Consider the following 14,909-nt stretch of genomic DNA (forward strand, 5'->3'; position numbering starts at 1 on the left):
GGCTGCTGACACAACACCATGGCCTGAGGAGGTACCAGGCATATGGTACCATGGGCACCAGTACATTGCAAACTGAAGCGAATCAGAGATGTGATGAGTTTGTGGTGTGTTTGGGGGGGCAGGAGGCCCATGGAGACCCAATTGATCATTGTCTTGGCAGGGAAAATGTCCCTGTAGATCCACTGTACCCTTTTCTGCAGTGCCTCGTGCTGGCAGCGCAGCCACTGTTGCTCCAAAGCAGCCCATATGTTCGCACTGTTTCTCAGCGTGATTGACAGTGAGCCAGCTCCCTCAGAGCATCCTGAGCCATCCCAGACTAATTCATCCTTTGTGCAGAAATATTCTCCTTTGAGGACTTGGGACATAAATTCCCAGCCTGGGGAAGGCCAGAGAAGATGCAGGGATGTATCAACATACCTCGAATAACTGCGTCTGTTACAATACCTTCTTTAGATCCAAAAAGGTTTGAAAATCACGGCTGACTTTCAGTGGAACTGAGGACTTGCAAACAGCCCACACAGTGTGGTCCTGCCAGGACCTGGCCGAATACTTGTGTGAGATCAAACACTGCAAAACCAGCCACCCCCTTTCCCAGGCTCCTGCGGCTTGCGAGAGCCACATTTCCGGATTGATTCTGCAAAATGCACCGTGCCCGAGTGTCTCACAGCACTCTGAAGGCCAGCGCTCAGCTCTGCCACCTCCCATCCGTGACATCCCTTCTCCCCCCTCACTTGCTTCGTTAGCGGCATTGCTCACAGGAGCTTATGAGTGCTGCCAGCTCCCGTGGTTTGTCTGGTGGCTTTGCAGGCTGACCCAGCCCGTGTTGTCACCGCTCAGCAAACACAGCTGAGGTCTCAGTTACCACGAGACTCTCAGCCCTGCTAATCCAATTTTCAGTAGGGAAGTTTGCCTGAGAGCCCCGGGAAGTGTTGAACTGCCTGCCCTGCTGTGCAAGCCCTGCGAAGAGAGGACGGTGCTGCTCCTTCTGCTGTGGCAAGGCTTATTTGAGGGGCTTCTGCTGTGCCCCTCCTCATTTGGCTGTGTAAAGGCGGCACTAACAGATTGAAGGACAGGAGATGGTCTCAGCCTGTATGAGCGTGTCCATGCCAAGGAAAAGAAAATGAGATGAATGACCAGTGGTGTCAGCTAGGAAGTTTTAACATGGGGAGAGCTTTTTATTTTTCATTTTTAACTACCTTATTGTGTCATTCTTTACCTTGGTAAATCTAAGCTTTGCCATAGCACCTTCAAAATAGGACTATTACAGTCTTGGCAAGGACAAGTTTAAATACCAGCCATAAAAGCCAGTAGGGAAAAGCCAGTGTTAGCAGGGGTGCTTTCCCTAAAATCGGATTGGCGGCTTGGGCGGGTTTCTGCACTGTTGTGAAGATGGTGATCGAAGCTGCAGCTGGGAACAGGCCCGGGTCTAACGAAGGACAGAACGGCTCTGAAACACAAGCCCAGCCGTGGCGCAGATCGCGGCGCTGGCAGGATCTCCCCTCTGCACGGAGAGACCCTCCTGCCCGGCAAAATCCAGAGACATCCTGCCCTTGTGCGCTGGGCGCCGTTCAGTCGCCGGTCAGAGCTGAAGTGCTGTTCACTTTCTTCCCGTAAGCTACTTTGTTCCCTTTTTACTTCACAATAACAATCCTAACCCGATGTGTACCACAAATTTTGGAGAGGAAATTGGCCCAAATGGCCCATTTCAGGAGGATCAGAGCCATAGGGGGATGAAAAGCAGTTGTTTTGGCTCAAGAGCAAATAGGAGAGTGGAGAGGGAAGGTTCCATCTCCCAAATTGTTGAAATGCTTCTGCTGTTTTTTGGTTAGAAACTGAGCTTCAGAAATGTTCAAAATATTTCAGCTGATGCTTCCAGAAAAGGCATCTTTAACTGTTTGTTCCAAACCTTTTTCAACAAAAGGTTTAAATAACAACAGGTCAGAGGAAGCGTGCTATTTTATCAATTGCTTCTGAAGGTACTGAAAGAAACACAGTATTCCAGGGCGAAAGGAAATGCAATTTTTCCTTTTCACAAACTCAGTTCTAAACCTAATCCCATGTGTTTGTGCTGCACAACAACCCCAGCCCCGAGCAACGTGCTTGGCCATGCTGCAGGGACCAAATCAGAAGGACCCACACCAGGTGCGCAGTCCCAGGGGAGCATCACCTCGCTCAGGAGCTCACAGAGAGCTGGGATGGATGCTCAAAGAAACGTAAGAACAGGGCAAGTGCATCTGATGGCTCCCCAAGGGTTTTACAGGGGATTTTTTGAGTGTGATGTGATGTGTCGAGTTATGAAACCTCCTCCCAGGAGTAATCGTGTGGTCTCCTCTTGGACCTCGGTTAATGTCATATAGATTTATCACAAGCTGAGCCTCAGCTTGTGCAAGGGTTGAAATAAGGCCAATGTGGCTCCAATTCAGATCAAAACTGGGAGAAGAACCAGCGTCTCCAGCTGGGTTTTAATTCACTCTCTTGAATCATGATTTCCATCCTGCTGGAGCATGGATTATTTGCCATTTCAAGAGTTTTCTGCCACTTGAGTGAAGCACTCAGCCAGCCAGGCGTAGCACAGCAAGTGTCTGTGAGTGCTTCAGGTACCTCCACCCTTTCTCTCCACGCAAGTATTAATTATTGTTGAACTGGTCCTTTAATATTTAATTGCCACCTTGACTCCCCTTTTCATCTCCTCCCTTCTCAGGCGTCTCTGTGCCTCTTGCAGCCCGGCCCTTGCACTTTCCCTGGACTTGTTCTCCAAATCAGCTCCGCACCTTAACCCTGTGCAGGAACGGCCCGTGTCCCCGCCAGCTGAGCGCAAAGCGAACCCATGCAGCACCGCTGCGATGTGACGCCGCTGGAGCCCGCCAAGGGTCTTCAGTCCGGTTCAGATCCTGGAGCCAAGGTGGGTCTCTGGAATTTCTTTTGAGTTCTGCTGGAAAAGGGATGTGAAATGGTTTAAGTTTTAACTGAGTTGGTTGGGATGAGAGGCACTGAACGTGGGTCACGTTGCCACCGGTGTGGCCCCAAAGCAGCCATGTGTTGAGTAATTTTCACTTTTTGGGGTTCACAAAGGGCCCATTACTGTGTCGGGAGCCAGCTGGCTCATCCACGCTCATCTGCAGCTTGTGAACTACAAGTTAGAGGCCGTTGGGCTGCCCATGTCCCCCTGGGTCCGGGCTGAAGCCCTGGGCTGGGCTGGGCTGGGCTGGGGAGCTCCCTTGGCCCCGGCTGTCCCCCAGGTGAAACAGGTGCTGTCTGCCGCTCTCCGTGCTTCCCCAGAGCACTGCACTTCCATCAAACATGAGAAGAACCCGCCTGACTGGCTGGCCTGGCCACTTTCCACAGCCTAGCGCCCTTCCCAAGGCTGGGTCCTGTGTCCTGCGTCTGAAGGCTGGGGCGGTAAATGGGATCAGCAAACCCGCCGTCGGCCCTGCTGTGCATGTCTGGAAGTGGGAAGAACTAAGAGGACAGATCCTCTTATTGTTCGCTCAGCCTCTACCTACCTACACTAGAATTACAAGTATTTCAAGAGCAGAAAGTGTCAGGTGAGGGGATGAAACAATGAGTTATTCAAGGTGGCATTAAATGTGGGTAGACACAGATCTCACCCACAGGACTTGGGGAAAGAACCTGCAGACTGGGATAATGCACAGGGAGGGGGACAAGAGGGGACAAACTTGTCCTCTGATGGGAACAAGGCTACTCTGCACGTCCTGAGAGGTTTCTGTGCTGGTGCTGTGATTGGTATCGCCACGGGAAGGCAGCCCCTTGGTACCAACAGGGAGCTGCCATCTTCCCGGATTTTAAGCAAGACCAAGCTGCCATTATATCTTTTAACTAGCTTCGGTAGTTTTCATTTTAATTGCATATTGATACAGTTGAAAACGTATGTCTCAGCAGTCCTTTGATCCTTATGAGTCTCCCCAGCTGAAGCCCGACTGAAGTTTCTGGCCGGTCCCTCCTCCCAGCGCAGGGAGCACGCTGACCTTTCTCCTGGCTGGAGGAAACGCCTCAAACGCCTTTTTATCCCACAGTTCCAGCTGACCGAAGGATCAGAGCAGGGGGTAGGCAAGGGAGCAAAGGAGGAGTATGCTTACTGAGGGGCAGTTTGCTCTGTGGCTGGCAGGAAAGATGCCTCCAGGCCACCGGGAAGCTCTTCTTTGATACACTGCGTGTTCCCGTCCCTCCCTCTATCCGACAGGCCTGGAGAGGGGTTGCTAATTCTGCTCAGGAGCCTCAGGCAGCAGGATCCGTGAGTTCATGGCTGTACGGGAGCGCCTCTGAAACTTGGTCGTGCGGCTTATCTGTAGCCCCGATCCCCGGTACAAAAGCAGGCTCCCCAAACAGCCAGACCTCCGGCTCCTTCTCCAGTGGGCTTTTCTGGCAGCTGGTTTGCAGCTTCTCCCAGCAGTTACCGAGTGCCATCTGTTGACTAAATAGCAGTCATGCAAAAAAGGGAGAGAAGCCAAGATGAAGATGGGTGAAGAGCACTTGGGGAAAGTGGCAGCATGGGACCGAGTGGCTGTGGAGGAGTTTCACACAGTGCAAAAAGAAAAGGAAGGAGGATTTCAAGCCAACGCGGTTCCTGCTGGTGGAAGGGCTGATGAGGGGATGCCAGGAATGCCTCTCAGGGCACTGAGGTTTGGGTTTATTGAGGAACTGTCAGAACATGGGGCAATTAGTTTCTGCGAGCTGCTGAATGCTGTCCTGGAGTGGGGGGATTGTAGATTCCTGTCAGAGATGGTTGGTTGTGCTGAAACTGGTCAGAGAGAGGCTTTGCAGCGCGCAGCTACAGAAAGGGACTATTTCACCATCACGAGCACAAAATGGGCAGGTCATTGCTCTGCTTTCCTTCCTTTGCTCCGGAAAAATCTCCAGCAAACTTTGCCGTGGGTGGAGATCGGGGGCTGCACGCCGGCAGCTGAGGGCTGTGCTCAAGGGAGGGCAGCCCCGCAGGGCCGCGCAGCAAAAGTCCCCTTGTGTGCTCTTGATTCCTCCAGCTTTCGGGCTTTCCTGAAGGCAAGCTGCTCTCCTCTCCAGGGACTGCTCCTTCAGGGGCCGATACATCCCCTGCCAAAAAGCAAAGACCACAGGGCCAACCTTTGGCTCCCCTTCTTCCCAAGGAGCAGAGCTCTGGGTATTGGTGCTCCCTGGTGCCAGGATGATGGTCCTTGAGAGCCCTTCCCCTGGGGTGGGCACAGACCCCCTGGGAAGGCAGCGGTTATCTCGGGATTTACCCTGCACTTGAGAGCAAAGCAGAGGTTTTGACAGTTCAGAGCAAACCCTCAAGCTGAGGAGGGCCTTGGTGTTACTGCAGCCCTTTCTGGCCATGACACCAGGCATAAACAAATATATGTGCATGTATATAACTGCATAAATCTCAGTGCATTTGTAAGGTTCTGCTTTCTATGTCCTGTGAGAGTCCCGAGAGCACAAACAGGTCCCCAGACCAACCAGTTCTGCCCCACTGCTGCAGCTGCAGAAGCTGCTTCCTCGACTGGGCCCTTTTGCCCCCAGGTTTCCATGTCCACAGCGTTAATCGAGCATTCATCTTCTCATCAGTCCCAGGCGACGATGCAGAAGTAGACGCTTGTCATTTATGCCACTCAGACATGATAAAGGACATCTGAGAAATGTCAGCTGTTTGTGTCGAGGGCAGTGGAGCAGCCGACGCTGCCCTGGAGGGAATTGCAGCTCTCCAGAGACATTAGCAAAGGCAAAGGTATTTTGGGGCTTTTCATGTCTGCTCACAGCACTGCTGGTTGCTGGAAAAGCTCGGCCATACCATCAGTAGCAGCAGATACCTCGGATGCCATGGCCATGAGGTCTGTAGAAACTCCTTGCGAGTGTTTAGCTTAAGCCTTGACAACCTGGGCATGACACGGGCCCTTAGCTATTGTGATCCACAGGATGGACTCTGCTGCACATGGTGCAAAGCACCTGGGATAGCGGTGTGGGTCTCTGTGCTGACCTGGACCTGGGTGTTTGCAGCATGTGCAGGCTCCTCGAGCCCAGGAGCGTGGCCACCACACCAATAGGATAATGCACTGTCACTGGAAAAAGTGTTTCCATGAACATTGACTCCTTGGCTCAGCCCCGCAGCGTTTGCTGGGGCTGACCTCGGCCCTCTGGCCACCAGCCAAACCAAAAATGGGCCATCACCCCACCCTCACCAGGGGCTGTGCCAGTCTGGAAACCCAAGGCAGCGCCATCCTTGAGCTGCCCTGCGCTGCCGGGGTCAGGAAAAGCCCCGCGTGGCCCCACACCTTCTGCACAGGCTTGTCCTTCACAAACCTCTTGACAAGCACTTGGGCTCTAGCAAAGCTCTTGTGTCTTCTTCCCAATTTTCTGTCCACAGCAGAGCCTTCATTTCCTTCCTCAAGCCTGAATCCAGAGGCACTGCCTGGGAAACTGTTCCAATTCCCTTTCATCATTTGAGTAGCTGCTCATTAATATGGGTCAGTCTTTCCCTCTAAGCACTTTTACTAAGTCACACTTCCAGCTCCTTTAGTGCCTTAGTCCTGATCTCCAGTCGCTGGAGTTCTGCATAGAGGAGGGGCCGGATTCAGAGTTCTTCAAAGTCCTTTGAAGGCTTCTCTTGAACCATGCTGGATTTTGGGTTGAGCTTCTGGGATTTTGTGAGCGGCTGAGCCGCTCAGAGGTCTCAGAGGGACAGGTACCAGCAGCAGGCCTCCTCGGGTTTTGTTTGTTTGTTTGTTTTAACATATGAACATAGCAGGGCCCTCATATTAAGGTTGGGGTGTACATCAGTCCTTGGGCACCAAAATATTCCCATGTGCTTCCATTTCCCATTCACCTCTTGCCTGATCTGGGTCCCTGAGACAGAAGCAGACAAATGCTGCCTGTTTGCTCAAAGCCCCACAATTCGTGTCTCTCCTTGGGGGGTCATTCTGGCAGCATTTCAGATGAGGACACATGGGGACCCTCTCCTTTGACTATGTGCTTTCTGCTAATCACAGAGCCTGCTGGTATTGCCCACTCCACAGCATCGCTTCTGCTCCCTCCCTGAAAGAAAGGCACATTTTAAAAGCAGGGAAATCACCCCAGAGAATACTGGAATTAAACAGCAAAAGGCAAGTGTGGCACTTGTTTTCCCGTGAAGGCTTATGCACATACTGGCATTCACAAGACATTCAGGACCCCAGAGACTCTGCCGCTCCCCCGCCAGGCGTGCATTTAACCATGCATAACAAATAACACGACCCCATGAATGGCCACGGAGTGAAGTCAAGCTGTTTGCCTGATCCATTTTTCATTGTTCGCCCCGCTTTCCCCACTTTGAACGAGGGCTTGTGGCATCAGGAAGTTAAAAGGAGTCAGGAGGGTGGGAAAAAGGGGAGTGTTTCTTTTAAAAAGAGAGTGAGATTGGAGAGGAGGACACAGGCACTCAAAACCCTGTCTGTGCTCGGTATATTAGGCAGCCAGTGCTCTTGGCTGGGAGCCCAGACGAGGCTTTTGTAATCAAAACATGATCTTGTATGCTGTGCAACCAGTGCTGAGAAAGGCCGTCTGATGGCTCTCCTCTTTTAGCTCTGCTCTGGAATCCGCTGGGCTTCGCCGCGATGTCCAACATGCACCGAGCTGTGAGTGCTGCCTTTGTGGGGCCTGGGAGGGGCGCGGGGCGGTGGGGTCCCCCACCCAAAACGCCACGGAATGACTTGCGCTCGCTTCCTTCAGGGTGGCCTTTCGGTGGCTGTCGCTTTGTTGTTTTTCTCCTTGCCCGGCTGCCAGCAGGCAGAGGGAACAAACAAGCTGTGCTGCATCAGGGGGCTCCGGGGGGGTAGATTTTGGGTGCTGGGGTTTGCGCGTCCATTGGCGGGGCAGGCTGCAGCGCCCGGCTCAGGACAACGTGCCTCCCGGGAGGGTGGGAGACCAGGGCAGATAACTAACAGAAAGGCGGGGAGTGCTGGATGCTGCCTGTCCCGGCAAGGGCTTCGGCTGCAGCTGTCAAGCCAGAGGATATTTCTTAAAAAGAGCGGATGCATTTGCTTACGCAGAAGAGCGTTAGCGAAGGGCCCCGCTCCCTTCGCCTCCTCCCTCCCCCCCACCTTCTGTCTTTCTCGCTTTTCCAACCCCGCTGCCTCCGAGGTCTCTCGCTGCATCAAAGTATGTGGGAAAACACTGCACGCAGAGCCAGTGCGGAGCGGGTGTCCCCCCAGCCCCCGAGGAGCTGCGCAGCAAGTGTGTGTGCCGCTCAGGCGTGGGTATGACAGGATGAGATGTCGTCATTTAATTGAAGCACGAAGCCGCTAGCTTTCCATTTCTGCCTTTGTGACATTTTTATTTGCGATAGAAAGAGGCCTCCCGTTCTGCGGCTTTGTCCCTCTGCCTTGCTATCTAGGAGGCACTGGGCTCAGCTGCTTTCTGATTCAAAGCCATGGCACGTTTGTTCTGCCAAAGCCATTTATAACTCTCCCGTCGCTGTGACATACGGGCACCTTGGCTCCCCGGAAGAGCTTTACCCCGGGGAGGGCACGGCGTAGCCACTTTTCATCCTGAGCATCAGCTTCAGCAGAGGCTGGGGCGGCAGATTTGTTCCCAAAGCAGAGGAGAGGGCACGTCCCCCTGTTATCGGCTGGCGGGGAGCGGCGGCTGACGAGCAAACGCTGATTTGGCTGAACCGTACAATGGGTGAGCCCCTGCGAGCCGGTGCGTGGGCGCCCAGTGCCGCTCGGTGCTTCTGCGGCTCTGCGGCCCCAGGCTGTGCGGGCAAGCGACCACCTCTCGTCCGCAGTCCTGCATTAGCTGAAACAGGTCACACAGAGAGGAATACATTAACGGCCTCATTAATAAAGGGGAGGAGAAGTGCTGAATACCAGTAAAACTTTCCTTCCAGTGACTTGTTTCCAGCTGGAAATGGAAAGGCCCCCCTGCCCCCCACACTAGCTGTGTTGTAGCGCAGACAAAATGCTGACGAATGTGCAGTCTCGCACGGAGAGGGAGAACGACCCGACAGGTCTTTTCCATTTTTTTGCTTTTGAAAACAGAGGAGCACAACTACAACCTCTGCAGGAATTTGTAAATTCTCCCTGGGCCGGCAGCCCTGTCCGTCCTCCTTCAAAGGGATGTGAAGATGAAAGGGGTGTGTTTGAGGGCATGCACCACTTTGATCCCACCCTCAAGCCGCCAACACCCCAGCTCTCAGCAAACAGCGAACCTGCCAATTTAGTGCTCACAGAATAGCTTCTGTGCAGGTAAACACCAAACTCAGCTTTAATCAGCCTTGCAAAATGGCCATGAAAGTGTATCCACCCACACATACAATCTACTCACCTGCTGTGTACCCGGTTGATTGACGGCAATGGAAAAGCGTGTTTGGTTCTCCCGCAGACCTTGACAAAACCCCATTGTCCAGCAGGAGAATGGGCAGAGGCGGTTTCAATGTCCCTGTTGTTCCACCTGAGCACAAACGTGTGCCTGTGTCCCCTCGGCAAGGGCTGGTAAATCGGCACAGGTAAAATACTCGCCAGGGCCATGAGTGAAGAGGCGCTTGTGCAGGATCTGAGCTCTGCTTTAGCAAACCAGTTCTCCTGCCTCTCCGCTCGCTGGTTTCTGACATCCAGCACACCTCTTCTGCCTCATGTTTTCAACCTTTAGTCCCTTTTCTCAGGCTTCTCCCCCATCTGTGGCCCTATTCTTTGCAGACCAAGCACAGATCGGCTTGATCAGACCTGAAACATAGTTAGCTTTGAAATATAGTTAGTTTTTTCATGTAAAGCTGTTGAAAGGCAGAGCTGGCACTGCAGGGATGTGCCGTGATTCAGCAGCTGGATCCCCTCCTTCGAAGCGAGCGCTGGCCATGCAGACGGGATGATTCGGAGCCCTGGTTCCCAAGAGGCCCGTGACACTTTTGGAGGAGCAGTGATGCTAACCCCTGGCTGAATTCCCATGTGCTACCTAGGATTATTTTCCAAAGGGCCAGCTGATCAAACCTGCCCACGTTCTTAGATGGTGTCCACCTCCCAGGTAGCTGAGAACCTTCCCGTCTTAAGGAGGTAATTCCTGCAGCTCATCTAAAATCCTGTGCTTTAAAAGGAGCAGGGTATTGTCACCCTGGCACAATGCCACATGACGTGCTGCTGGGCACGGTGCCCTCGGGCCCGGCACAGCCCCGCAGAGGCGAGGGCAGCAGGAATCCAGCGCAGATTCGCTCCCATAAAGATGGGGAAGCCAACAGCTGTCTTGAGGGTCCTGGTGTTCTTATGAGGAATTCGATGGGAAGCCAACGGGCACAGGCAGAGCCCACGCCCTGCCTGTGCATCGCGAGCAGCAACATTCACTGTTTGGGTGTATTTCAGTCAATTTTATTTGCCGATTAACCATCTATTAACAACTGGATCTGGTTTTAAAGAACAATGAAAGCAAACAAACACACCCTTTGGAAGAACACCCCTTCTTCCCTCCTGGCACTACTCCTCCGATTGTTTTCTGTCCCTTTGGCGAGGGCAGCGCTAGCAATGGGGGCTCACACCTGGTAGCTCCTCAAGGGTCCCCGCGCAGGTTGACCACCCTCCTCATGCCCTCCTCCTCCCCTGCTCTCCTTCCCTTTTCCCCTCCATAGGTTTCTACAGTGCCGCCATGGCCTTGCCTGGGGGCTGCACAGACATCTCCCACCTCTGACAGCTTGGGGGCCCACAGCCTCTCCTGATTGGCTCAGAGGCCCCACAGACTCCTCTGATTGGCTCAGAGCCCTACGGACTCCTCTGATTGGCTCAGAGGCCCCACAGACTCCTCTGATTGGCTGAGTTTGAGTGGGTGGCCCATGCTGGAGCCGTCTGGAACCGTCTGGAACCGGCCGCGACCGTTCTGTGTGTCCTTCCTGCCGGGCGCTCGGCCCGTCTCTGCTACCGCAGCCTCACGGGTTGTGCCCGGTGTGCCCATGCCACTGGGCTGCATTGAGGAGCAGGCGTGTAGCAGCCAGCAGCTCAGCACCAGGCAGGGCTGGGCTGGAGGTGGGCGCAGGTTCCCCCGCTGAGGCCCCTGCAGCAGGGGCTGGTACTGGCCCAGAGAGCACAGCAGCTCCAGGGCCAAGATGTTACTTGGCGCTGTGAGATTAACGGTTGGACTCGATGATCTCAAAGGTCTTTTCCCACCAGAAGGATTCTGTGGGACCAGGGTATGCCGTCCAATGTGCCTTTCAGCCACGCGCTGGCAGTTTCTGCCTCACAGGTTTGCAGCCCTGAGAGTCGCCCACAGGAGCCACATCCAGCTGTAGCAAGGTGGGCGATGGTTTTGTTATGTTTGCTTCTGGACTCCTCCAAACATTGTGGCGCTGTGGGCAGTGCACACTGTGCCCGGCAGCCAGGTTTGCTGCAGTGCTGCTGGCACGTTACTGTGCGGGGTGAACGGCACCGGTGCAGCTGGGGGCCCCTGCGGGTGTTGGAGCTGCCGCGTCAGCAGAACAGATCCCCCGGCATACAGAGCCTGCTCAGAGGTTTGCAGTTCGTTTCCTCCCCCCCCCCAGCCTCACTTTGTCCCGTCCAGCTTTCCGTGTGCGTGGAGAGGGCCTGTGAGACCCTGCAGCATGCGGATGCCGTGCTGATGAGGAGAGCACAAAAATGCTGTTTAAAAATCAACCTGTAGAGCCTTGGAGATCTCAGCCTTGCCACCTTGCTCCTCATGCAAACACCAGGCAGAGTCTAGACGATATGGATCAGCTCGCCGCAGTGAGTTGATATTCATCAGCATTAATTTTTGCCAGATGCTTCTGTCACTAGAATTTAAAAAATCCGATTTGTTATCACCTGTGGGATCCAAGGTGCTCTCTGAATGCAGTGGAAGGGAACTGATGTCCCTGAGAACACCTGAACAAACAGCAGGGAGAGGTGACGTTACTGCATAGAGCTAAGCAGTGTGTTAACACTGAAGCCTACTGGCAGCCATAAAAATAGGACATCAGCTTTTTGCTGGCAGAAAAAAGTCAATTTACAAGATGCAGTGTTGTTTTTAATGGAGGACCAAGGGGAGAAATGGTGGGGAAACATTCTTCCGCTTCCCAGCCTGCCCAAACAGAAGGAGCAGGTTTTGTCTTGTTGGTGTGATAACTGAGAAGATCTTTGCTCCTTCTGTTTTCAGGATGCTGCTGTGGATGATGCAATGTTAAGGAAGAAAGAGCTGAAAGATGTTGAACTTGATAAGAAAATTTTGGCTTTGCGGAAAAAGAATGAAGCGCTCATCCGAAGATACCAAGTAAGTCTGCAGGTTCTGACTTTCCCCAGCTCCGTTTTGGAGTCCTCAGCTCGCAGTGTAGAGCAAACAGTCAGCAGTATTGGAGTGACCTTGTTGTACAGATAACAGTTTTACATCGGGGAGTGTTCGGAGCAGGTGGGCACAGCTCTGCCTTTAGCTACGGCTCCTGAGTCACGTTGGAAAGCAGGCTCACTGACACCTGCCTTACTGCTGGAGCATCTCCTCTCACCCTCCTGTCGTTCTGTATCTGCATCACACCTTCCCCCCCTTCAGCTCGTATTCCTCTTGGAATCCTCGTAATCCTCTTGGCTCCATAGGAGGTCGCATCCTCAAGACACCTGGTAGGTTGATGTTCCCTGCTGGGGCAGTGGCGTGGCTGGAAGCTCTTCCCTGGCCAGTCCCAGTGGAGCACAGAGGTGTCCAAAAGAGTTTCCATGAAAAAGGGGGAGATGAAGGCAACTCAAGGCTCTTGCAGCCTGCTGGTTACTGCAGCCTTGCCCTCTGAATTCAGAGGAAGTGCTCCTGTTTTCTTGATCCTGCCTTCACAAGAGAGCCCACCCAGTGGCCTGCAGGAGATAAGCTGCAGACAGGCTGTGATAAGGATATCTATGTTTTTCAGGAAATAGAAGAGGACAAGAAGCGAGCTGAGCAGGAGGGAATGGCAGTTACCTCCAGGAGACCCAAGCAGGATGGACTCACTATTACTATCACTAAGGCTCACAATGTAAGTGCTGCCTCTCTTTCACCATGGGACAGCTCTCACTCCAGTCCTGCCTCGGCACAGTGATGTTTCTGGAAGAGAGAGCCTCCGCAGCAAAGCTCTGTCAGGCGTAGGATATAGCTCCTCAGCCCTTGCAGAAGGATGTGAAAATTCTGCAGAGATGTGTGCCCAAAGTGATTTTAGCTGGTGCACATCCATTTCCAGCCATGCCCAGGCACCTGTACCCGAGCACACAGAATTCACAGGCAGACGAATGTGTTAACAGTCACACTTGGTCCTGGATGGGTCCCAGGTGTCAGCATCACTGCAAATACGTAGGCAGAGTTTGTCAGGTGTATGTGTGTCATTGGAGGCATCGGGAATGCCTCTGAGGGTGCCTGCAGGCTGGGCAAAGTCCTGGTCTACAGAGGCTTTGTGAGTGAGCAAAGCAAGCAGCCCTTGGTTGCTTTGGGGCTTCCAAAAACTGGGACAAAGGCTTCAGGTCCCGGATTTCCTTCCTAACTGGACCAAATCTGTTTCTGACAAGCCCTGCCCACCCCTCTTGGCAGTGTGGGGCTTGGCAAACCCTCTGGCTGGTCTTGCTTTAACCCCGGGGGAAGCCTTCTGGAAAAGCGAGCATGGAGCCCACTGAGCTGCACTCCCTCCTGGGCTGTCGGAGCCAGGCTAGCACTTTGCTCACTTCTCAGCCGTGCCCCAGCCATTGCTTTTCTCCGGAGGTGCGTTGTTGCACACGTTTTTCTCTCATACAGGACCTGAAAGATGCAATAACCCAGACTGAACACTATGGACAAGATAGCCCAGCCCTCTCGATGGTGAGCACCCCCTTCAGGAGCCACCCACTTGGCTTCCAAGGCCATCTCCATCAGGACTTAGGCTTTCCCGATCTAACTCAGAGTGCTGCAGAGAGAGAGGAGGATGACATTTGTTTCCTATAACTCTGGCATTTTAATCTGAAATGTCAGATTTGTAAGTGCAAAGGATTTTCCGGACCCGCTGTAATTGTGGGTTTGGCTGCTGAGCAGACAACGAGCCCCTTGTTCCCCAGGAATGTCACGGCCCTGTGCCAGGCACAGAAGGCTTCCTCGGGGCAAGGCCTGCCTGCTCTGTCGCCGGCCTTCCTGCTCGCGTGCAGGTGTGTTTGGGGAAGGGAATCGCCTTGGTGAGCCCAGGGGCCTGCATTTGCTAATGGAAGTCATTCGTTTTCCAGGACAAAAGGATTGTGAGCGAGAAGCGGGTGAGCCCCTGTCCTACAAGCCCTGGGTTTGGCATTGGCAGTGAGGAGGAGGAGGAGGAGGAGGAAGCCGATCATATGTTCACGTTCAGGATGGGGAAGAGGATGCAGCTGGCTGTTACCATGGACAACAAAGCCAAGGTGAGCAGGGGAAAAGATTCCTCTTACACTGCAGCCTCTTGACTTCCAAAGCAGCTTCTGTTCTGCCCCTCACTTGAGCTGCGTGCTCAGCGTGTCCCCCAATCTCTCATCTGAAGGGAATAGTTCCCTTCCTTCTCCTTTCCTCTCATTTCTCAACCCCTCAGCACAGCCTCAGTTTCCATCTTGAGTTGCCACATGCTTTTCTCCCCACGTGTGACTCCCAGGACTCAGCCCCCAGGCCTTGCGAAGCCTCCCAGCAGCTCCACCGAGCTGTGCGTTGGCAGATCCCTTCCGGAGAGGTCGGTCACCTCACTGCCCTCCTGGGCCACCAGCGGGTTTGTTAAACTGTGCCAGGTGCCTGGAAAGGGGATGGAGATAAGTGGGAGCTCAGACTGATTTAGCTGTTACTCCCCAGCCATTCCCAGGGAGGCAGTGAGGTTCGGTGGTAAACCCAGCATATTTCTCCCTGTTGCTGTATTCCCAAAAGTCCTAAGTGCAGAAGAAGAAAAGAGTGACACGAGTGTCAGTTGCAGCTGCCAATGCGATGGGCAGAAAATGTGACCCAGTATTTGCAGACTTAATTAAAAAATGTGCGAAAAGGCAAAA

The 14,909-nt window shown here is 53.5% G+C and overlaps 1 protein-coding gene across 5 annotated transcripts in view; it reads left to right on the top strand.

Moving 5' to 3' along the window:
* The first annotated feature begins 2,707 nt into the window (after window positions 1–2,707).
* Window positions 2,708–14,909, top strand: part of CCDC9B (coiled-coil domain containing 9B) — a 47,610-nt gene continuing 35,408 nt past the window's right edge. The window contains exons 1-6 of one of the 5 annotated variants that reach the window (XM_071808705.1): window positions 10,785–11,240; window positions 11,506–11,687; window positions 12,097–12,210; window positions 12,830–12,934; window positions 13,681–13,743; window positions 14,139–14,303. In XM_071808705.1, coding sequence (XP_071664806.1) covers window positions 11,580–11,687; window positions 12,097–12,210; window positions 12,830–12,934; window positions 13,681–13,743; window positions 14,139–14,303 — 555 coding nt within the window. In that variant the 5' untranslated portion in view covers window positions 10,785–11,240; window positions 11,506–11,579. Of the gene's footprint in view, window positions 2,903–7,387; window positions 7,605–10,784; window positions 11,241–11,505; window positions 11,688–12,096; window positions 12,211–12,829; window positions 12,935–13,680; window positions 13,744–14,138; window positions 14,304–14,909 lie in introns of those variants that run through there. The other 4 variants (XM_065838950.2, XM_065838952.2, XM_071808707.1 and 1 more) reach the window with 4 other exon arrangements.

Source organism: Patagioenas fasciata, chromosome 5, assembly GCF_037038585.1.
Source record: "Patagioenas fasciata isolate bPatFas1 chromosome 5, bPatFas1.hap1, whole genome shotgun sequence".
In the NCBI taxonomy this organism is placed as follows: Eukaryota; Metazoa; Chordata; class Aves; order Columbiformes; family Columbidae; genus Patagioenas; species Patagioenas fasciata.